Genomic DNA, 23856 nt, shown 5'->3' with positions numbered 1-23856 from the left:
TGAGCTTCAGGTGTGTTGGATGAACAGTTTGTATCTATTTTAAAACAATATTCCAATTTGTTTGTAGAGCTTATCAATAAGCTTAATTTTCTGGATGAAGGGGAGCAAGACCTGGCCAACTCTAGCACGAACCCTTTTGGTGATCCTGACGCAGCAGAATTAAATCCATTTGGAGACCCCGATGTAGAAGGTAATGAGTTTGTTTTACATAATTCATTGCTAATTGCAAATGCTTAGTGAAATATATTTTTATAGATTTTTATTTCTGTAGGGCTACAAATTAAAAATTTTATTTTGATTAAATAGGATTATTTCATGCAGCACTGAGGTAGCAATAGCAGTGATCCAGTTGCCACTAGAAAATTGATTTATCCTTTGAGTCACATCCTTTGTGTTGAGACACATTCTGTATATTTGCCGCTGGGGGCTACTGGTTGAAGCAGAGACTTTTAGACCTATCAGGTGTTACTAGTACTCACCTCATGCAGGATGAATGAGCAACACATACTGTCAAACAACCCTGTTCCACGTGGGTGATGGTTTATATCATAATTTCCTTCACTGCAATCTTAACTGCATCACAGCTATTCTTGGTTAGGACTAATCTTCATTATTACAATTTAATTTTCTCTCTTTTATTCTTCCTTCTTTTTTGCTTTTATGGCTTCCTCAGTTAAGCCTTCTGGCACCGTGCCTTGCACCACATGCTAGGTGTTAATCCCCTTTCCAGACTGACATGCCCATTCTTGTTCCATTTGGGTGAGATGTACAACCCTTGTAAATTTTAATCTGATAAGATTTCGGCCGTAAGGCCAGAAAGGAGCATCAGGACAGCAAACATCTCTGCTGTCCTCAACTTCATGCCCAGATATGCAGGCTCTCATCTGCCGGATGTATCACTTTTAGGTTGCAGCTGCTCAAAAAGCCAATTCATAGTTAATTCCCAAGTTTGAAGCTGTACTTAACCTTTTCTGTTCAAAGCTCCAGGACTTTTCTTCCTACAGAAAACACCAAGTCACTCTGTAATGGCAATGGAGAAGAACCACGCTGAGCAGGAGCAGCCCAGGGTGCAGCTAGGGGGTTTCTAAGGCCAGGTCAAAGAGAATGGATTTCCAAGCTGCAGTTTCCTCCTGTGGTCACTCACTCTCTTTGGACAAGCTGAATGTTTACTCACAATACGGTGTTTCTGCCTTTGGAATCAGTAGAGTACGATGCGGGTGGGGATCAAGTCCTGTCATACTTTGGCTGTGGTGTGGCTCACAGCTTGTATTTCTGAAACAGGGACATTGCACTATCTTCTGTATTTGGCAGCTGAAGCCATAAAGCCACTATCCTGGGCACCTCCCATCTATAAAGTTGTCAGGTTTTTCTACAGTTGCAGAAGTGAGTTGTTTCAGCTTTGTAGATACCAATACATATGGATTAGGTTCTGGTGTCCTAATCTTTGGCTTTGTTTCCTGTCTGTTCCTTGACAGTAAATTCCCTTAGGATCATGGAGGGAAGCAGAATAAGTGGGAATGTAAATCCCTCTGGTAGTCCATAAATAACTTGCTCTAAGATACTCAGCCTATATTCCTTTCTTCCTTCTCTGCTCTAGAAAGTAGAGCTCCCATCTCCATGGAGAAAGCTGTGCAAGTCCCATCCTACCTAAAGTGCTTCTTCCAAATCCGGCTTTTCTTTCCTTTCCAGAGAGAACCCATTCTGGAAGAAAGCAGTGGGTGTTATGGCCACAAAATACAGGCACTCTTTCTTGTCTTGGGAACAGGCAGAAACAGCTGGTGTTGTTTCTTAATACTGGAGTAGCTTGATACCTCATGGCAAGTTCACTGTGAGCAGCCTGCATCCAAGACATCAGCCTGCTTGTGTTCCTAAAACACTCTCAGAGTATCAGGGGCGTGTTTTTTTTCAGTTGATTCTGGTTCTTTTGGTGACATCTGCCTTTACTGTCATCTTCAGTCATAGTTGTGGGCACTTTTCCATTTCTCTGGGTCTGTTCTGTGTACCTGGGACAGTCTCTGTGATCAGACTCTTGGGTCCCATCTACAGCTGTGGGCAGCAATGCTGAGTTGTTGGGTGTGTGAATACCAAGTATTCCTCCCACGCACAGTCACTGTCATGCAGCAGTCAACATAGCATAACAGGACAGTGATTGGGATAAACAGGGTGTCACTGGATTCTTCCTATGGTGTCATAAGGTATTTTTTATCTGGGTGGGATGGACCTTCTGTAAGGTTCATGTGACAGTGTCTTCCTGGAGCACTAAACCAGGTTGAAAGATCTGAGGAGTTCCAGGCTATCAAAGAGTGGGACATCTGGTGTGGCATTTTTAAAGCTTTTATGTTATGATGAGTGGCTCCTGAGGGATTCTTCTTTTTACTTAGACACCTCTGAGAAGCACTGACTCTTCCACTCTAGACCTGTCTTGTCCCTGTAATGGGAACTGGTTGTGTTCTCATTACCTTGCTTGGCCTTCTTGACATGTGCCTTTCCTCCAGTCCTCTTCTTCCACAGAAAGTTGAGGGGGAGAAAAAATGGTGCTGAGACAAATTAGAGAAGATGGTTTTGGTCTTCAGGAACAGCAGAAGTCTGCTGTGTATTTCTATGGCTAATTGGATCCGTGTCTCTACATGGGGAGCACCTAGATCTTACCATTTTGGGGAGATTTCCCTTTGTTTTGAAATGCATTTTGAAGCTACACAATATTGTAGCTGTTCTCATCCTGTTGCCCAACTGCTGAAGGCTGCCCTGTTTATGTCCTGTTGTTCACTCATGGTTCTTCTATTTTGAGACCTCAGTGGAACTTTTATTACTGCCATCTCTTTCTAGGAAGCTCTTTGAGACTGTGCCTGCTTGTTTGCTTTTGCATCCTGACATGAATGTAAGCTTTTTGGTGGCCACCCCAGAAGCTCAAGAGCATGACAGAGGTTCAGGAGTTTAAGGCAGGCTTTCTCCTACAGGCTTAAAGAGTCACATTACCTGTTCCACTTGTCTTGTGATCTGCTTAAATCAAGAGATTAACTTTTTATATGTGCAGGGATGAAGTATTTTTCTGTTCACTTACGTGTTAGTCTCTTTATCTTTTTATCTGGACAAGGCATAATCTGGAACTTAGACTTTGCGAAAGTTCCGAGTCTTCTATAGAATTTGTTACTTAATTTCCCCAAGACGTGCAGAGCAGCCAGCTGGAGCCTCCTTTTCCTGAGTGCTCTGCCATCAGATGTGAGGAGGCATGATGTGCCATTTGGCAGAGGTATTCAGAGGATATTCCTATCAAGCCTGTGTGTGCTCAGAGTCACCCAGAGTATGAATATGTATGTATTGACAGTCACTCAAAGAGAAAGGCGGATTACTTGCCAGTAGATAGATACTTGTTTCCTAGATAGATATTTCTTGTGCCTGTTCACAAACCAGCTACTTTCCCTCTATCTTCCTAATCCCATAATCGCTTAACCCTGGGAATGTGGGGTGGAGAGAAACTAAAGTCATGAGTGCTTCCAGCATCCGTGTGCACGCTGTAGGTGTGGTGCATGGCAGAGGGTCAGCAGCGAGCTGGCTCTGGATGCTGCTGGGATTTAAAAAGTCCTCAGTGTCAGTGATCTTACATGCACAGCGGAGTGAATGTGCATGTGAACAACTCACCTCAAAAAGATCTTCAGGTGTGTTTCTTGGTTGACGTGTCAAATTGAGGCTTACTCCCTCGTATCTACTAGGTCAGCTAGACATTAGAAATCTGGGGAAGTAAAAAATAATCTCTTTGAACAGTATATCGCTACAACTTTATGCTAGACAACCTTTACATGATCAAATGAGGACTGCCTTTTGGATTTTTAGTCACAGTGCAACAGAATTATAAAATCAGTTAATTTCTGTGTGAAATACTTACTTGGGGAAGTCAACATGTACAACAAATGAAAGTAGAAAAATCACAACACACTTTCATCGCTCCAGATATTTTTTTGATTAGGTGAGGAATACAAATTTTTAAGTTGCAAATGATGTATACAACACACACAAGACATGAAGGTAACTCTTTGCTGGCACCTCCTGTCATTTAGAACACCATTTATTTCAGCAGTATATTTCATTACCTTGTGTGTGGACTTCTGAGCTCCCTGCAGCATGTTTTACACTGAAAATGAAAACAGTGTAACAATGCAGCACCTAACCCCAAATCGTTCCAGGATAGTCCTACGCACAGAGCAGCACAGGAACTAATTGAGAGGAAAATGGTGACTTTGCCCCTTCTATTTCTTCATGAAAAGCAGTGTGTTGTGAGTGTATGAATAAAAGGATCAGAAAATCACCGCTGGTACATGGGGATGCCAGTCATTACTCTTTCTAGAAGCACTGGGCAGTTCCATTTTTACTCTGTGCTGTTTGTTGGGTGCTCACATCCCGTCGTGCCCGTGTGCCTGCCTGCCAGTCAGGCAGCCTGTGGCGTAACCGAGTATCTCTTACATGTGGCTCGTTCTTTCATCCTCTGCCAAGGGGAAAGTGGTATGTGCGATGTTTTGGTGGAGGTTTTGTTTGGTTTTAAGGGATGTGTCACAATATGTTTGTGTTACAAAAGGCAAGTGGGTTGAAGGGCAGGGTGATTTCTGGAGATGCTCTGGCTGATTGTGCAGATAGGTAGTGCCAGAATGATTATTATCACAAACAGGGTTTCTCAGTGGAGTTAGGGCAGGTAATGTTTCCAGAATCTGGCACAAGAGCAGCTGGTACTTCTGCTGTAGTAATACTTCTACCTCTCTTGTTGTCACTCCTACCCCTGTGGCTTTATTACTTAATCATGCAAAATTATTTTGTGTTTGACCCTTGAAGTGCCAAACTGCAAACATCTTTTTCTTTTTTTTTTTAAATTTCTATCAATGTAGAGACCGAAGTCCTATGTGGAGCTATGATGAATGATGAACAGGGGAATCTGTTGCCTTCTGAATGTAACAGCAGCTTCGAGAGGGGAAATAGACCCCTTCTAAGCTGTTGTATGTTTGGCCTGCCAAAGTGCACTTCTCAGCATCATTAGCTCTTTGAGAAAATGAGTCTGTTATAGGAAAGTGACAGGTGACAGTGGGTGTGGCTTTAAGAGCAGTGCTGTTGAGTCATCGTCATAACAACTTAATTGGTTATAGAGACGCTTGTGATGACCAACATCTGACACAAAGCTAGTTCTAAAGGGTTTCAGAGACCCCATGGGAGACACCTGTTTGGGTTCAAGTGGGGACCCTTGTGGGAACCCTCCCTCCCTGCGGGGACACTGAAGGAAGCAGAAGGGGGAGGAGAATAGTATCCTGGAGGGCAAGAGTAGAGAGAATGAGTAGCCAAGTTAAGTGGGTTCTCTCTCTACAAAATTCTGCCTATAAAAGTGTCTTGAAAATGACATTTTTAGATGCCTTTTTAATTTCAGCCTGTGTGTAGGATTTTGTGAAATATTTTAGTTAATAACAATCCAGAGGTGTCTAAGCACTGATATGAAACACCGTGTGTGTGGGGCCAAACATGTAGTTACTGTTGAGCCAATGAAAAAGAGAAAGAATTTTGTCATAGTTAGGGTTACAGCACTTTGATCCAGTGTCGAAATAGAAAGAATTGCAAAAACCATTTGCATTGCCCCTTAAAATTTATCAGATCTAAACAAGCATTTAACTTATTGTTTCCAGGAGACACTTTAAAGCAAATAAAAATAAAAGCTTACACTATAGTTTTAAGCGGTTGTTTCCCTGAATGTTTTTAACTGCAGGATGTATTCCTGACTTTCCTTCTTGTGTTATCAGAAAGTTTCCCTCAGGTGTGATAATGCGTGTTTATCAACAGATTCATGTGCAGGTGCAGTGATCCATCATATGGAGTTGCAGAAGCAGCTATTTGTAGTTGTCCACTCTCTTGATAAAATATTCTAATATCTGAGCAAAGTTTAAAGTAGTAAAAAGTATGGTTAAAGCTTTGTCAGTAAGCAATGCTATTTGAACAAGATATTGGTCCTTTTTTTCCTGCATTTCATTAGGTTATTTTTGCTTTTTGTATGGAGCTGTCTTCTAAGGACACATCTCCAAAGCACTTCTGCTTGGTCTAGTTCATCAAATCACTAAATGTGTGGGTAATATTTGAGTAGTATTCTGACTACCATGACCTTCAAGGCATGGTATGTCCAGTATATACTGTAGATACAGTAAGGGTGGGATTTGATTCCCCTGACTTTAAAAACAGTTGGACATATGCCTGTAGCTTTGAGTGTAAAGGAGTCAGCTCAGCTGCAAATACCCACACTGAGGACACGTCAGAGCAAGCAATGCAAAGCTTTTGCTTGCCATGACCACCTGCAATGGACACTAGTATGACCTAAGTCTATATAGAACCACTTTTCCAGTTTAGCTTAAAATAAATGAAAAAGTACATTTTAAATATTGGGCTCTGCTATGATATATTTAATCTATAGTACTCTAAAGGATTCTTGCTTGATTTGATCATATTTGTGTTTTTAAGAATTTCTTCCTTAAATGCTTTATTTTCCCTTGCCAGTTAAGCTATAGACCTTCAATATTATTTCACTGTGGCTTTTTCTGAAACAGCTTTCGTAAAAGGATGTGGGCTTATGATCACATCACCACATAAACTAGGGTTAATACACATCACCTGCTGTGCAGTAACTATGCTTTCTCCCAGGATGAGTTCCCAGTAGTTTATTCCCTTTTCTTAAGGAATAAGCGTTTACTGTGGGCTAGGAGTGAACACATGCACTACAGCTGACATACTGCAAATACACACCCTGACTTCTTCCTGCAGTTGTTTGTCTGTATGTTCGTGCTCCAGCATGGATCTCCTCCACACGCTGCAGGTGGATCTCTCTTGTCCTGAGAAGGGCTAAAGCCTTTCCTGCTCCAAGCCTTTGCCCTGATCTAGTGACGAGTCCAGTGCATAGATAGGTGAAGTTGCTACCTGCAGCTAGAGATCATGTTCCTATCCAAGTAGGAATGGCTCTGGTTCACACTGTAAGTTAGAGTTGGTCACACTACGTGGGGTAGGGCTTTTCGTCACCTTGGCTATGCTAATGGCTGGATTCAGGGTAGAGAACACTCACATTTTCTAGCAATTCACCAGGTTTAGCAGCTTTGGTACATCATCCGTCCAAACTCATGTAAACACAGTGCTTCCCTTTGTTGGTTGTGTGACTAGAGATTTTTGTCTTCCCAAATATTTCTGCAGTGAAAAGTCCACTTGGAACTCCCATCTTTTTAATTTTTAGACTCTTGTTACAAATAAATTTTAGAGTTGCTCTGTTGAACCTTAAAGGTATGTTTAGTCCAGTATAGTAACCATAGCTCTGAAAAACACTTTTCGTTAAGGGTAATGTGCATATGGTTATTGAAAGTTAGGTTTTAATGACACTACATTGAAGTTACTATTTGCCTAGATTTTGAAGTACATCACATCCAGTATTGAACAGTACTTCTGATTATTTGATGCTGCAGGAAGAGTAAGATTAACATTACTAAGTGTCTTTGTAATAGATGTTGTATTGCTGTATGGGGATTTGCATTACTCAGTATCCAGAAGCCATTCACTTTAGAGTAACAGACACCACAGAAAGGACATTACACAGAGAACAGCATGCAGCTCCAGCTTGCCAATAACTTTTTGTTGTATGGCCCAAGTAAAAGATGAGTGATTTGATTATCTGTCTCTTTAGGGTTGAATTAAATTAGTTTTTACTGTGAGATTATGTGTTGGCACACATGTGTTTTGAAATGTAATTACTGGTAATACTTAATAGCTGATTTTTAGTTCAGTAATTTTAAGAAATGAAAAGGCCACCTACTTACTGTCACAGTTTTAAAATCCAGTAATAATATAAAATACAGGATGTCTTTTTTCTTTATTAAAAGCTCAAATAAACAATTAAGAACATTTTGTAAGGATACAAATTGGCTAGTACTTTGTGAATATGTTTTAATATCTGTTGTGATACCATTTATATGACAAATAAGAAAACTAATAACTAATTATGTTGAAAGAGCTGTAGTAAGTGAGAAAATTACGCCTATTCAATATAGTCTAAATGAAAAGACCTTTTGAAAGACCTGTTTTTGAATAAACAAGCATGAAAATTCACCTAAGGCTATGGCTTTATGTATTGAGAGTTAAGCAGACCTTTTCGTATGCCTTTAAAATATCTGATAAAATGGTTTCAAATTTTTAATTTTCTAAGTCTGTTTAATGTTTTTTTATTATTTGGTAGAACTTCACACTGAAATGGCTTCGTCTTCAAAGGCAGAAGAAAGTTCCTATGCTGACAGTTACAATCCCTTCAAGGACGAAGATACCCCGGAGTACTTAAACCCATTTGATGAGCCAGATCACGCACCCGAAGCACCTGGAAGCGTAAGAGATTCTCCTCCACAACCTGCAAAAAGGAAAAACGTCAGGCCAGTGGATATGAGCAAATACCTCTATGCAGATACCTCTAAAGCTGAGGAGGAAGAGCTGGATGAGTAAGTATGATTCTTCATCTTTCAGCAGCTTTGCAAGCATTAGTAGTGGGATCCCTGTCTTAATCTTGAGGTGTACTGGGTTGAACCATGGTGATCTTTAATCACCTCCTTAGCACAGACTCATCCTTGGGCAGCTCAGTAGCAGGAAATACCATACCCCCAGGTCATGCTATTCAGCTGAACATGATAGTGAGGAAACTTTCCTTTGCCTTATTGATAGCAAACAACTTGATAGGGAGCAAGTCTGTGGACCTTTCTGGCACTTCATGCCCTGACAATTGCAAATGAGCCAGAAATTAAGGAGCAGCAGAGCTTGGTCCTTCCTCTACTTTTTGCCATTATTTTTACTACATAAAATGTTAATTTTTTTCTGATGATAGCAGGGAGTTGGTTTAATCTTGATGTACTATATAAAAAGGAAGAGCATTTTGTGATCTAAATAGCACATTTTTGAGAATCTCATAAACTGAATATATGGGAGAGATAACACCATATGCACTTACTTTGTTTCTTTCAGCATGACCACACATGAAACTTCTATAAACTCACACTGACTGCCTTGTATTATAGTATAGAAACTATCAGGAAGGGAGAGCTTTTTGCAATTGCTGCACAGCTTGGAAGGTTGGAAGGTGTATCCTTAATCCTTGCTCGTGGTCATTAGTCACCAACCACACCACTCATGAGACAGTTTATGGTGATTACATCTGAGCAATTTTACAGACAACAATTCTAATTAACATTTAATTTTACATTATTTAATGAGATTTATCATGGCATCACATTTGCATTACTTTACTACTAACAGAGATATACCATCATCATCTTTCTGTTTCTCTGTCTATAGCTGTGGTCTAGGAAATGGAAGGATTCCCAGGCACTCTAACAGAAACATATGAAGGGCTCTGCAGAGTTTTTTTCCTTTTAAAGCTCTGTGGCCATGGATTTAATGTTGTTGTTTGGTCTGTGAAGAATAAAAAGAACAAATAAATCAAGGGTGTTGGGAATGATGCCTCTGCCAGCTCCACTTACCAGCACAGTGCCTGAACAAACAGCACTGGCTGCTGTGTCTTCAGAGCACAGTGTGATCACGCTGACAGCCACACCAGGCATTCCTGGTCATTCACTGGTCACCAGAATCTGTAGGGAATAAAAATGTGTGCATTTGATACCCACCAAGATATACGTAATAGAGGACAGCAAAGATTGAGAAAAAACTGCATGGATGAGCAAGTGAAGAATTTTCTCTGTTTTCTGTTTATACTCCCATTTCCACCCTAAGCACATCTGTGCCAAAGGGGCTTGTGGCAGGGTTGTAACCCTTCCTTTTGCTGTGTATTGGACTTCAGCCCTTGGTTTAAAACAGCCTCCTTCTTGTTTTAATGGCTCCATTTGCTTCATTGTTGTTTTTCCCCAAAGATAAAAATAAATTCCCCATAGGTGGATTTTACTTGAACATACAGCTGGTCTGTATTTTCATGAGAAAGCAATGTCCCGTGGGAAGATGGAAGGATAAGAAGTCAATAAACACTGTAAAATCAATTTTTCACATCTTTTACATAAGTTTTTTATGTCCTGACCCCCAAAGTAACCTTCCTCTCCACATTTTCCTCTGAAGTTGCAGGAGCAGTATATCATACAAAAAGACCTGGAGACCATTTGTTGAATGCGTTGGGTAGAAGTGTGGCAAGGAGAACCTTTGAATCTTTATACTGAACGTTCTGGAGGAATGAGTGTAATGATAAAAGCCCAGTCTAGAAACACAGGACATGTGATGTTAGCTCACATCTACAAACACTATTTTGCTTTATCTCATGTCATTAATTTTCAAATTTTCAAGTAGAAAGCTCCTGCTAAGGCATGGTCTGGTGAGCACCAAAGGCAAAATTTTCACAGGCAGTGCCAGTTGGTGTTTTTTGGGTGCCCTAAGTCATGAAGGTTTATGTCCAGATGTGTATTGTTTTTATCTACTATATATTGATGCTTTTATTATCTACGTGAGTGGGTAATCTTCTTCCAAGCCTATTGAAGTCTAGGTTTCAGTGTCAATTTGTGGCAGAGTTTTCCACAAGAAAACAAGATCTTTAATGAAATGCGTTTCTTTTGTTGATTGTAAATAAATTCCCTTTCCGGTCCCATACTATCTCTTCTGCTGGCTTATCAAAACAACAATTAGTAGTATTGGATTTACCTGCCATAAACATTTGTTGTCTTGTCTATCTCTAGCATGTTCACCTTTCCTTGTCACTTGTCTGAGTGCTAACTTTTTCAATCTCTCTTCATACAGAAGTCTCTTCATCTCTCTAATCATTTCCACCGCCCGTCTCTGGACCCTGTTATTTCTTCTGCTATGTGTCTATTTTAAGATGTGTTGACTTGGCCCGAGCAGTGTATTCAAGACAAGGCTGAACAACTGAGTCATATCATGAGAATAGAAAACTTTGCATGTTATTTCAACCTCTCTCATAACATCTTGTCTTTTGATTTTTTAAAAATTATGTTTCATTTTTGACTGTCACTGGTCAAGGGCTTTCTCCAGGTGTCCTTTTGAACCTATAGGGGGAAAGCATGAAATGGAAGAAACAGAATGCTCCTGATTTACTGTTGATCAGGAAATACAATGCATTTTTACCCCTATGTCTTAAATGTTTAATTGGAGTTCACTTAATGTACTGCTTGGCATTTTCCTCTTACATTTTGTGCAAAATGCAATGATGTGTCCTGAGAACATGGACACACCATTTAGCATCAGAACCCTTGTCCCACTCTGCTCTGGCAGATCCCTAGTTCTGATTCTGGACTCAGAGCTTACACAGAGTGCCCCAAGAGCTGAACTCTGACTCCAGTTTTGTAACAGACCCTCACTGTAATCCTGTGAAAGGTACTTGGCCTCAGTGCACCTCTGTGAAGGATTTACCTTGGGTAACTTGCTTCATGGAAATGTGTTTGATTAATGTTTGTGAAGAGAACTAATACTTCATAACACAAACAAAGCAGAGTCACGAGCATAAGCATTGTGAGGCACTGCATGGCACAGAGGGACTTGGGTGAGCCAGTACATTTACTCTGCTGCAAAACTGTGCTCTCAAAACATACTTCCTCTGGCTAAATTCTCATACCTAGCTAAAGATAAGGAACACATTTTCCTTTTCTTAGTTTGGACATTTCAGTATTAGTGGAAAATTCTGCTTTTGCCTTTTTGAATTTTATACATTAAAATCCACCTGTTAGTGAAGGACAGCACACCTTGTGAAGTTAATTATTTGAAAATAGCCCAGCTCACAACTGCTTCATGTATAATGCTTTCAACCTTACTAACCTTAGTACTTCTGATTGGCAATATTGCCTGACCTTTTAGCCCTGCCACACTGACAGCTTTGGGTTTCCTCCTCAGTAAAATGTTTATTTATTTTTTTTTATTTCAGCTAACTGGTAAGATTGATCAAAATAATTTTTAAATTGGTTAGAATAAAACTTGCTTTCCAATATCATTTGGCTCTGTGGCTTCTTATCTCATTAATCATTGTATGGCTTAAAATTATGCTGTGTAATTGGCAAGGCTATCATGTTGCCATCTGCTGAAGTTGCCTGTTGCACAAGAAGCCACAAGCCACCACATTGTCAGTGACAGTTTAATGCCAGGTATCTTGTCAGGTCTGGGATTTTTTAATTTCGTGGAGGACAGTCTAGTGGCTCTTTAGACAAATCATTTAATGTGGATCAATTAAATAACTTCAGTGAAGCAGTAAATATGGGGCTGACCTCAGAGAAAAGTGCTTTTATGTTTTCCAGCTTAGGCTCTTTCCAACCAGACTTTTCAGATGCTTAATTTCTTGTAGAGCCATGTGGAAGCTGTTGGACCAAACTCTGCTACGTATATCAGATCCTCATGACTTTAAACTTTATAGCTTGTTCAGGAAAGAACCATTTTGGTCTCTTTTTTTCTGTATTAACATTAATTTTTCAAAAATCTTGCTCCGTATTTGTAAGACCAATTAAAGGTAGTGCTGAGAGGAAGGTAGAAGGTAGCATGTGTCCATGTCTGTGTCTGTGACCAAAATGTGAGGGTTTAGTCTGGCTTTCAAGTACGTTCTTCCCTAGAGAAAAAGAGCAGTGGCTTCTCTCCTTTTAGCACTTCCTTCTGGTGGGTACAGAGGGTACATTTCTTCAGGATGGCACCTGCAGCATGGGCAATTCTGGAGCTTAAAAATTCAGAAGATGGTTCTTCCAAACCTGTTTACTCTCACTGATAAGGTGTTGGGTTTTTTCTCACACCAAAACAATTTTAACACCTTACAAATACACCTTTCTAATTCAGAGGTAAATTCCTGCCAAACATGCTGTGCCTGTTGGCTGTTCCAAAGGCTGACTTGTTGAACTAAATAAAACCTTGTGCTGTCCCATACAATGCATTGTTCTTCAGCCTTTATCTCTTTTATCTTCATTTTCACCTCCCTTTGAACTCTCTGGTGTCTGAAGGCAGCTGAGCTGGGCTGTCAGCTAAATTAGAGCGACTGACAGCTGGATGCATTCTCCACTCCAGCCTGAATACCTCCTTTTCCTACTGCCTCCCAAGGAAAACACCCTTCTCTTTCCATTTAACTTGTTATTTTGGTTGCCTTTAGTTTTGATTGCTCTGGTGGCTTTGCACTTGATGGTCAGCAAAGTGGGAACACCTGAAAGTTGCCTTCAGTCAACAAATGAGTTATTTTAGTGTTAGTCTTTCCCTTTGCTTCAGGAGTTGGATATCTTTTTCTGTAAGGAGTAGAAGCAACAGATTGTTAGAAAGGTCTGGAGATTTTATGCCTGATTTTCACTTATGTGCTTTGGTAAACTTTGCCTTTCAAAAGTAGGCTTCTTTTCTGTGGTGTGGGTTATTAATTGCTTGCTTTTTCTCAGTGAAAATAGGATGGCTGTAAATTGCATTAAAATAAACTAAAGTTTATCTATGAGACTGAAAGACATTCTCATACTAAAAGTACAAATGAAGGAGAGAAATTTGATGTTGTGTGGAAGGCAATTGGATGAATAGCTGGTTTTTCACTGCTGTTGTAGTTCTTAAAAAATAGTGTGTACTAGCTCCTGACTCTCATCCTGAGAGGGGATTTGTAAATGGATCTAGCTAGGTAGACTCTTATCTAATGCTTTAGTGTTTCCATCCAGAGCTGAATTCTAATGGACTTCAAGGGACTGAGGTTATTTGTTATACTTGGTTACACTGCATATAATAACTGTATGCAGATAGATTGTTGGGAATCATAGTTTGAGATATATGATAAATACATCTTGCAGGGGAAAGAGGGACTAGAAAATAATAAATTAATGTATCTATTTCATAACTAACTGTCCTATTTTGGATTGCAAAGTACGAAAAGCAGATAGTATTAATAATGAAATAATTCAGTGCATAAAAGATTCCTGTAAGTATCCTTAGCAGGATACGAAACTGCTGGCTCCACTAAGTGTGTAGAACAAGCCATTATTTGATGTATTATTGATTGATTGATATTTGACGTATCAAGCTGACATAAAATTTGGCCGTGGTGGTATTTACTTAGGGTGATACAAATGCAGAGTTGGAACATGGACACCCGAGTTAAGGGTAATTCTTTGGACTGCATATACTTGGTGGAAGATGTTTGCTCTGTAACGTTCTAAAACAGGGTTTAGTTATAAAAAGTATTTTCAAAATAGACAGGTGATGCCTACTGGTGTCTGCAGAGAGATATGTGCAAGTCAGATGGGGTTTTCTTACACTATTCTCTTATCCTAAGAGGAAATGGTGTGGTGCCTGTAAAGTACAGTTTGAAATACACTCGAGGTTGATGGTGTACCCATGGAGGCCAGAATTTTCAAGCCTGGACAGCCAAGAGTGAGGCCTCTATAGGAAGCACAACTGTACCAGTGGTCTGATTCTTAATTGTTTTAATTGAGCTTTCTTTAGTCTGTTCGTTACAGTGTTAAACACCCAGCAGCTTCACTCAAATTTTTTGCTACTGATTTTGTCATAGAATTAGATCACTCTTTGATAGATAGCAAAGTATAATTGAAGAGTTAGCTTTATGCAGTTGATAAAACTTCTGCAATTTACAGGACTTTATAAAAATTATGGAAATTTTGACTAAATAATGCTGCTCTAACTGTTGTAACTCACTTTTCAATTGTATGAAAAAGTAGTATTTAAAAGCATATAAAGATAAAATATATTCTTATGTGGGATAATAAAACCATTTTAGTCACTGGCTTTCTTAAACAGGTCTTATTTCCGGTTTTATTTCCAAGGAGATAGCAAAGAAATGTGTTTCCCTTCTTTTAATTAGATCAAATCCATTTTATGAACCAAAATCAAGTCCTGCTTTAATTAAAGTTGCTCGGCAAGAACCGGAGAAGAAGATGAAAAGAAAGGCTCCTGAACCCCCAAACCTCTTGCCAAAGACGGAGATGGGCATGGGTGAGAACATGTCAGCAATTCCTGCATCGAGGGAGCTTTCCTCCTCTCCTAAGGTAGGCTTTTCATACCAAAATTTCATCTTTGTTCATAACAGTACCTTTCTGTGCATTGTAATCATCCTGTTTATTTCTGCAGGCATCTTAAAAACTTTGCCTGTACTCAATAAGGTGTTGGCTTGTCTCTATTTACTTGGTTCATAGGGAGGGTGCAACAGTAGGAGCTTGTATTTTTTCTTTAAGGATTTAATGACAACAGTATCAGCAATTGCGGTTTCAAAGAAAAGAATCTTCCAGTAACCCATGTTACAGGACAGCTGGATATGCCATCGAGAAGGAAGAAAATCATGTTGAACAGTGCTTTGTCCTGATCTATTTTAATGCTGCTAAGCCTTGCCCCTGTGGAAGAGTCTGTCTCCAAATTTCTGTCGTAGATCTGGGTTTTAAAAGCTTAGTACTGGATACTGTTTATTTGTATTGGGATTTATATATGTCCAATTCCATAGCTATGTTGAAGTAATTTAAAAAAAGACAGTCTAGTTTAAATCAGGTTAACTGTTTACTAGGAATGTCCAGACTAAGCATGCTGCATGTCCATTTATGTTTTCATGGGAAAATGAGAGTCAATTTCATTGGAAGAGGTAATTGAGGGGTGGGTGTTTTATTACCACAACAGCCAAGTTCTGTCAGTGTGGATTTCAACTCCAGTGTTTCAGCAGTTAGCACCACTTGGTGCTTTTTCTTTAAACGAAATAAGCATTTATTAATATGAGTTAATGGACCTTTCTTAGAAATGAATGTCCTACATTGTTTTAAAGGTAGGAAGATGAGGACAGAATGCCATGCCTCCCTTCCAGTGTGTCTTGCCCAATGTGTGCATATTATCATCTGGTTTGCCTTGAATCAGAGCTGCTGTACTTGCATTTCAGAATTGAGGGAAACTACTTGTCATACCTATCATTTCATTGCATAATTACTCAGCCAGATTGCTCACATGTCCTTGTCCATTCAGGCTCTGATCTTGTTGTCATTTTACCACTTACTCAGGCTAAAGAGTATGGGACCAGGAATCTAATCATGTCTGCTCATGGCAAAACAAAACAGTGGAGTAAGACCACAAGTACACTTCACAAGTAATTCTTTGTATGCAAAACCACAACTAGGGATATATGAAATCAAAGCACAGCAGTTTTATAATGCTCTGAAATGGGATTCAGCCCTGTTAGCTGGTGTTTCTGCATGAGTTTCTGCATGTAATACAACACATTATTTGATTTCTGGTGGAGTCTGGCCCTTAGGTCAAAGCAAAATGGCCAAAGCAAATCTTTCTGGTACTACCAGGCTGTGAAAAGACATCTGTGGAGATTTTTATCAGGTTGCTTGGTGGAAATTGTGGCCCCCCTTGCTCATTGTTTGAGAGGTGTTTTTTTACAGATATGCATCCAAGGAAATATGTCTCTCTGCTTCATGCATGTCTTCACTGTGCTGAAATAACATGTTACTACTGAGTTTGGTTGTTGTCGTTTTTGTCTGCTCTAGATGAAGCTTTAGTGTGTCTGAAAGGTGGAACTGATTAAGAAAAGATTCAGGATTGAACTCACTGAGAGGACTGTGCTGTTATGGACAGTCAAGTAGTTCCTGCTGTTGTGCATGGTGTTACTTGGTGAATGTTTTGGTGCCTGCCTGCTTGTTGCCCACCTTTCTGACCCTGAGGCACAGCTGAGATCAGCAGAGGTCCATGTACTGAAACTCTGATTTTCATTAGGGCTGGGAGGGAAGGTGGAGCTCTGTGCTCACAAGCTCTTTTATAGGAAAGCTTTAATTAATTTTTTTAACAGGACTTTGGAGGATAGGAGACATTAGGGAAGGCTCCAAAGCAGATGCAGTGTCCTGGTTCATTATATTACAGTGGAAAGTTTTGCTGAGTGGGTGTGTTAAAAATATTGTACGGTCACTTGCAATGCAGAAAGCTTTCTGTAAGCAGAGTCTTTTTTCTGTGCTTGAATTGTTTTGCACTCAGATCAAAAGCACTTTACTTGGAATGCTTTTTGAAATTTGGAAAAGTACTGGCATTTAAAAGAAAAGAAACTGTTTTCTCACAGCACAGTACAAAACAGTGCCCAGGTGGGATTTGGAGTGTTGGCACAAATCACTTGTTTATTGCTCAATGATAGAGACAATGTTTAGCAATTCCAGAAAAACTTCCATCCAAAGGTATAGGCACTATACAAACATGAACTTAGTACATGCCGTAATGTAGGGGAGTAGTCCTATAGAGGTAAACTTAGGTAAAGGGAGGTTGAATCATGTATCTCATTCAGTGTTTTGTCCAAGTTTTCTGTGCAGTGAAAGTTTTGGGAGTTACACCAGAGGCTAAGTGGTTGCAGCAGGTTCAGTTCCCTGTCTTGGTTGCTGTGAAAGGAAATGTCTGTGGAGCAGAAATGCTAATCTTTAAACTACACAAACGTGGCATTAATATTAGAACTTTAGAGTTTAAGGAAAAGGATTCCAAAAGCTCCTCTGCACATCTTTGACAGAGTATTTGGTGTTCATTTTTCCTTCACGTGCATTCATCACACTGGCTGAATCCAAAAACCACAAATGCTGTCATTGCCATCTACACACCAGCAAGTAAGTGATGAGCACTCAGTTACCTGTAGCAGCAAACCCTTTCCAAGCCCCTTCAATGTCTTGCCCTTGAGCAGGCCCTTTTGGTCACTTGGAGATCCCCTGTCAGCTGTATTGGTGAGGGAGGGTCAGTTATCTCTCTTAGATAAGGTAGGGCCTAACTGTCCTTAAGGATCCAGCCAGCTCTTCAGCCCACAGTATTTGCCATGTCTGAGTTTGGAGGAAGTTTTGCTTTCAAGCTTTTTTATCTATTCACACTTCCTAAAGGAGTATCTTAATTTTCTCCTGTCTTGCATATCTCCTCCAAACTAATCTGAGTCATCAGAGAGGGCTTAAAATGCAAAGTCTGAGATCTGGAGTTACCCCACAGTTAATCATCTCAAATGACTTGAAAACTATGGTATGCTGACTCTATTTAGGTGAGTCTGACAAAGTGCAAAGCTGTAATTAAGCTCCTCAGTCATCAAACTGCTACAGTGCTGTCAAGCCCAACTAAAGCCTTGTACGGCTTGTTACTGTCATACATGTGTTACTGTTCTTTACTTGGTTTGCATAACCAGGTTCTGCCTTTCGCAGAGTTGATAGAGACTTTTTAAATTTCCCCCACTTGTTGACTTTGTGGGAAAAAAAGTGGTCTCAAGCTCAAAATGTGGTATCAGACCAGTACATAGCATGCATATCAGTGGTCATCATTGGCTTTAGCTGATTACAAAATACACATATGAACTTCAGCAGGGTTAAGTCTCAGCCAGTTTCAGCATTTCTTCTCTTCCCTGCATTATGCTGAATTTATTTGAAGAAAGATCAGTCCCAGAGCTGGCAACTATGTCTCGTGGTAGAGAAGCTAAAGCAGTGTGTCTCTGCACAATCAAGGATTTTATTGTCTTTGTGAGAATGAGGGAGCAGGAATGCTTCTGAATTTATATAGGAGGTAAATAATTATTTACTAGGGAACTGGAGGAAACAGGTAAGCAATCTCAACCATAGGGAATGTTTAATTTTCAAATGTTAAAAGAAATAAATCTTGCTCTGCATTGACATTACTCATTGACTCCTTTGATGGACAGCATATGTCCTTCACTTTCAGAAAACAATTCTGAGAGAGGCTTTTCTTGTGATTTGGTGCATTCAGTTTATTGCCAGACTTTAGCCAAGGCTCCAGTTGATGCCTCATGAATCCATCAGGTTTCTGCCATTGCCATTAACCTACTGAAAGTAAGCAGGTATGTTATATTTGGTGAATCCAGCTTGGTCTCAAGTCCTTTGTCCTGTCTTCAGGGTCTGGAAGCCTGTGCTGGTTAAACACATGCCTTACAGTATTACTGAGCCCCCTCTGGCTCTGTGGCTCACACGCGTGAATGCACAGACGCAGGGACGGCTTCAGTAATATTAAGCCGATGGCAAGGAGTTGAGAAGGGTCCTTGCATAGAGTTCCAGAGAGAGCAGTTTATTGCTACAACTTGTGAAGGTTTCCAGAGGCAAAATGACCCTGAACATCTGACAGCTCGAGCTTAAGTACAGGGGTGTGGCTAACACCAGGAGCCAACCAGGGAAGCAGAACTGGGGTTCATTACTATAACTGAAGAAGGCATCCTGGGAGAGGCTCCTTTCCCTCACCATAACCAAAGTCTTTGTCACCAGAGACTGTCTTACCAAGAGCCCTCTCTGTCTCTTGTACCACTGGCCAATCGGCCACCACAACTTCTCTTTTCTGTATTAATTAAAAAGGCCTCCCCCAGAGATCCCAGAACTGGACGCCCCAAACAACCAAACACACGTGGAACAACAAAAACAATCAGAAACACCCATAAGCCATCGTCCCAACAAGTCCTCAAATCCTTCAGGGGATTTTTCTCTGGACACTGGTATGGATGCTCTCACAAAGGGAGATAGTCTTTGCCAGGGTTTCTTTTGGCTGCAGTACAGTTCAAGCCTCCCCTGCCAGTGGTATCAGGAACATCCAGAGGGTGGTGGTGGGACAGGTGCTGGGTTTCCTAATGGAGTGTCAGTTGGCAGGTGTTTCTGCTACAGTTTTAAACAGAGTTAAAAATTTGCAATTCTCAGGGGGGGGCCTTCCATTCCCTCCCTCTTTACATTCCCCTTTCTTTATTAACTAAGAAGCTAGAAAAAAAGGGGAATGGTAACAGGGATATGGGAACATGTCAGTGGTGTAAAACTTACCCGGTCGCAGCTCTGATTGTGGGATGGCAGGTCAGTGTACCACTGGTCAATCGGCCACCACATTACAGAGTAACTACTGCAGGCTGACGACCTGCCAACCTGGAATTTGGGAGCTCTCAGAGCTTCATCTCACAGCTGCCTGCCCAGAATCTCTCAGTAAATGCAACTCCTGCACTCCGTCCTGGGGATAGATGTTTCTCGGGCAATACATGATTATATGAACAGACATAAAATTGATATCAGACCACAAGATGCTTTTTGAACTTCACCTTGAATGGATTTTCAGTTATGCCTTGCAACTGATGAAAGTGTATGGCATCAGGATGGAATGATAAATCAGCTATCATTATTGTACACACCATTCTTGCCTTTATGAAAGGCATGGTGTTGCTGGTAGTCATGAAAACACAGGAATTGGTTTTGGTGCTTTTAGACAAGAATTTTTGATGGCCTTTTAAGTTGGTGGAAGAGGAGAATGCACATTCACATAATAGTCCAAAGCCAATAGTAACATGTCTGTTTGTCACCATCATTGTTTCAGCTATCTCTGTCTCTCATTTTAAAACTGAAATTAATTGTTTTGCATGCCAGATAATAATCTGCTCTCTCATGCCAGACAAGCTAGCTCATTTAAGCTCTGATGAAACATTTATAGGAAATACAGAATTGTTTTTCTGCATGATATGTAATAACCCATCTCCATCCAGTATCCTTGGTAATCTGCTGTGTATCTGCAATGCTTCGGGATGTTCAGGCTGTCCAGAAAAATTTCTACTTGATAGACAGTTTGTCCTTCAAGCAGCGAAGGGAGTACGAATTACTTCCTTATGAAAGAAGAGAAATTCTCAGATACTTTTCAAGGGAACAAGAAGAAACCTGTAATTTTTGTTTCTCCTTCTTATTTATTCTAAGTCAGAATAAATGCTAGAGCACAAAACACTCAGGTAGGTTTGGTGGAAGGCGGAGAAGTGACATTTCATATAGCACTAGGCACAGCTCCCAAGATATCAGAGATCCTAAAGTCTCCAGCTGCTTGTTTTCTCCACTTTTATTTACCTCAAGATTATCAACCTTATGTGACCAAACAGTAGGAAAATTTCATCCTAAAACACAGGTGTAGTAATGGAACCAAGTGGAGGAATGACAGTAAACTCCAAATGGGAGATAAAGATCACTCACTATCTCTTGGTATCAAAAGTATCTCCAGTTGTCCTTTCACATAAGGACTCCCCAGCTCTCTGTAACATCTTCCTCAATGATTTTAGTCCTTTTCAGCTTCACATTTGCTGCAAAGGAATTGTACAGCTCCTTTTCATGAGATTTTTTGTCACTCCCTATGTAGACAGATGGTTCAAGCCCAAGGAAGATCTGGAAGGCACTGGATAGAATTGGAAGATGTCAACTATTATCAACTTAAGCAAAGAAAAAGGCATTCTGAGAAAATCTGCCTTTGCATGCAGCCCAAAGATATTTTTTCCTTTTAATAGGAAGAAAGACAAGCTGCACACATAATATGAACAGAGAGATAGTGAGATAATCATGTGGAAGCACAGACAAGTCATTCAACTTGCAGCTTTTCAAGTGTTAAAGAATAAAAGAGGCTCCATCTTTTAACTTCGGTACTTAAGCAATTTCTTATTACTGTTTTCATGAGTTTCAAAAGGTGTTTGTGAACTTGACTATATTGCCTTCATATTATTTCTGTGATTGGTGCCAACAAGTACCCACTGTTGGACATCAAGACTATAGATGAAACCAAGCCCTTCCATGTTCTGTGTGTGGCTTTCTGCCCTTCTGACTGAAGTATCTTATGCCCATGCTGTCAGAAAGATGTAGGTGCTGCTCTATAGTCACATTATCTCTAAGAGAGATGCTTCCTTCAGAATTTGGGGGTTAAAACCCTCAGCAGTTTGCCCAAATGTCTTGTAGCAGGAGTTATGCCCGGGACTGGAGGCAGAGCTGAGCTGCTTCCATCCTCAGCCCATTACTTCTCTCCTTGTCCCAGAAGCTGCAGTATTACCTAGATGGAAACATGTCCTCATATGGTGGCTCACACCACACTGTATGTGCTGTTCTGCAGGGAGCCAGTCCAGGCAGTGTGCTGAGCCAAGGGCCAGCAAAAGGCACTGCTTTCTGTGACAATTGAGTGCTGTCCAGGAGCAGAGAATGAATCCTTCCCTCTATCATGAATTCCTTAATGTGTGGTGCTAAGCTAATCTCTTGAACCAGATTTGGACTGTGGTGGTTTGTTGGTTGTTTTTCTTTTTTCTCAAGTTCACAGCTGCATCCAACCCGGATAAATTAACAGAGCTATTGGCTTGACTGTAGTGCCATGCAGCTGAGAGAGTGCTGTTTTGTGTCCCATGAACTATCATAAAACAAACAGTTCTCTCTAAGGTCAGGTCTTAGGTGATTCAGCCTGAGGACTCAAAAGCATTAGCTTACAATAATTTGGAGGTGGGTTCTTTTGTGGACCTCAGTTTTTATTCGAAAACATATATATGCTACTATACAAACGGTACTAATAAAAATGTATTTGTAACCACAATCTTTGAACACTTGATTTGGCAGCTTTCAGTGCTGCTACTTAAGTGTTTGACTGTTTCTTCTTTAGGCTCTTAATTAGTAGTGGGGATGCAGACAACGGGTCTCCAGAGCTGTCCTGGAAAAATATTTTTCATTGCAAATTAATATACGTAGTGTTCAGGTTGATAAATGTTTGACTGCTTCTGTCATTTTCATAACTGCTCTTTAAGGTACTTGTGCATTATTGGTGCAATGTAGCTCCTACTGAAATGGATGGAAGCTTTGTCAGTGCCTGCAGCAGTTCTGAGTTGCGCCAGTTACCACTTCTGCAAAATGTCTGCGCACGTAAGGTTTGGTAACTGCACCAGTGTTATGACATTCCAGACCTCACTTTTCATATTTTAAATTTAACTTACATTTACAAATTATAGAACTCAGATGTGTTGTCATAAAATATTGCTTCAGTTGTTGTGGAAAAATATGCTCTTTAGATATGTAATTGCAGTAATTTCATATGTTTTATTTCATCTTGGAAGTTTAAGATTGTGCACTATTCTGTGAGAACAAAATCCATCTCTGGCAGAAACTGGAAAAGCCAACAGATATGTAGTGTGACATAGTGTTGCTATTTGCCATTGAAATGCCAGCACCCACCATTGTCTGTAGGCAAACTGTAACAAAAAATACTTATTTCATATTTTTTCAAAAATGACACTGGCATGAGAATTTCTTTAATTTTTCCCATATAAATATATGTGATGATTTATGTAAAACTTCCCTTTTCTTTGAATGAAGTGCTCAACAGTCTGTCTTACCCACATGTGCAACACTGGTCAAATAAAACTCTTCTCCTGATTCTGGAATAACTTCAAGGCTGCTGCAATCAGGGGAGATGAGAAGGCCTTTGGATTGTGGGAACATTCATGCTGCCTTTTCTGGGCTCTAACTTCCCCCCTTATGAGGTGAATGAAATGCTTGAAGTCCCAGGAGAGAGAGAGAGAGATGGGGATCATGGCAGTGGGGGATCCCCAGAGGGGAGAGCAGGGCATGTGAACCAAGTTCAGTGCTGCTTTTGAGACAAGTTTCTCGTTGCACCCATTTCTGCAGGACTGGGGAGGGGACTCATCCTCATCTCCTCATGGAGGTGCCAAAGACGTTTGCCTGAAACCTATCCATAAAATATCCCTGAGGTGCATAAATGCAAGGAAGAAGTTAGGAGCTGACAGAAGCATTGAGGTTTCTGGAGTGCTATGGTTCCTAAATATCAAGGCTTCCATGGCAGTGTTGGGTTTCTCTCCCAGAGGACAAGTGGATTAGGCACAGCCAGTGGCTGGACAGATGGAGCAGTCCTGGCCTGCCCAAACATCTGAATGACAACTGCATTGGGTCAGCTCTAATGAGATCTAGGCCAGCTTCTGTCATCTGAAAATCCTTATCCCCGATGAGGGCCTTTTATTTTATTCTATTTCCTGTAAGTTATTTGCCTTCACTTCTCTGGCAGAAGGGAGCTGGGGGAGTCAGGCAGATGGCACAAGGCCATGGGCTCCTGATGTAGGTGCTGGAGGGCTGCCTTCCTGTGGTTTGTGAC

At 40.5% G+C, this 23856-nt stretch overlaps 1 protein-coding gene across 8 annotated transcripts in view; it reads left to right on the top strand.

The window, feature by feature from the left end:
* Window positions 1-23856, top strand: part of EHBP1 (EH domain binding protein 1) — a 211231-nt gene that overhangs the window by 88013 nt on the left and 99362 nt on the right. For all 8 annotated transcript variants that reach the window (XM_082303308.1, XM_082303307.1, XM_082303306.1 and 5 more), the window contains exons 8-10: window positions 68-190; window positions 8234-8486; window positions 14807-14990. In XM_082303308.1, coding sequence (XP_082159434.1) covers window positions 68-190; window positions 8234-8486; window positions 14807-14990 — 560 coding nt within the window. The remainder of the gene's footprint in view (window positions 1-67; window positions 191-8233; window positions 8487-14806; window positions 14991-23856) is intronic.

Source organism: Coloeus monedula (genome assembly GCF_965178545.1).
Source record: "Coloeus monedula genome assembly, chromosome: 2".
NCBI lineage: Eukaryota > Metazoa > Chordata > Aves > Passeriformes > Corvidae > Coloeus > Coloeus monedula.
Note: the sequence above shows the minus strand (reverse complement) of the source record. Positions and strands in the feature narration are given on the sequence as shown.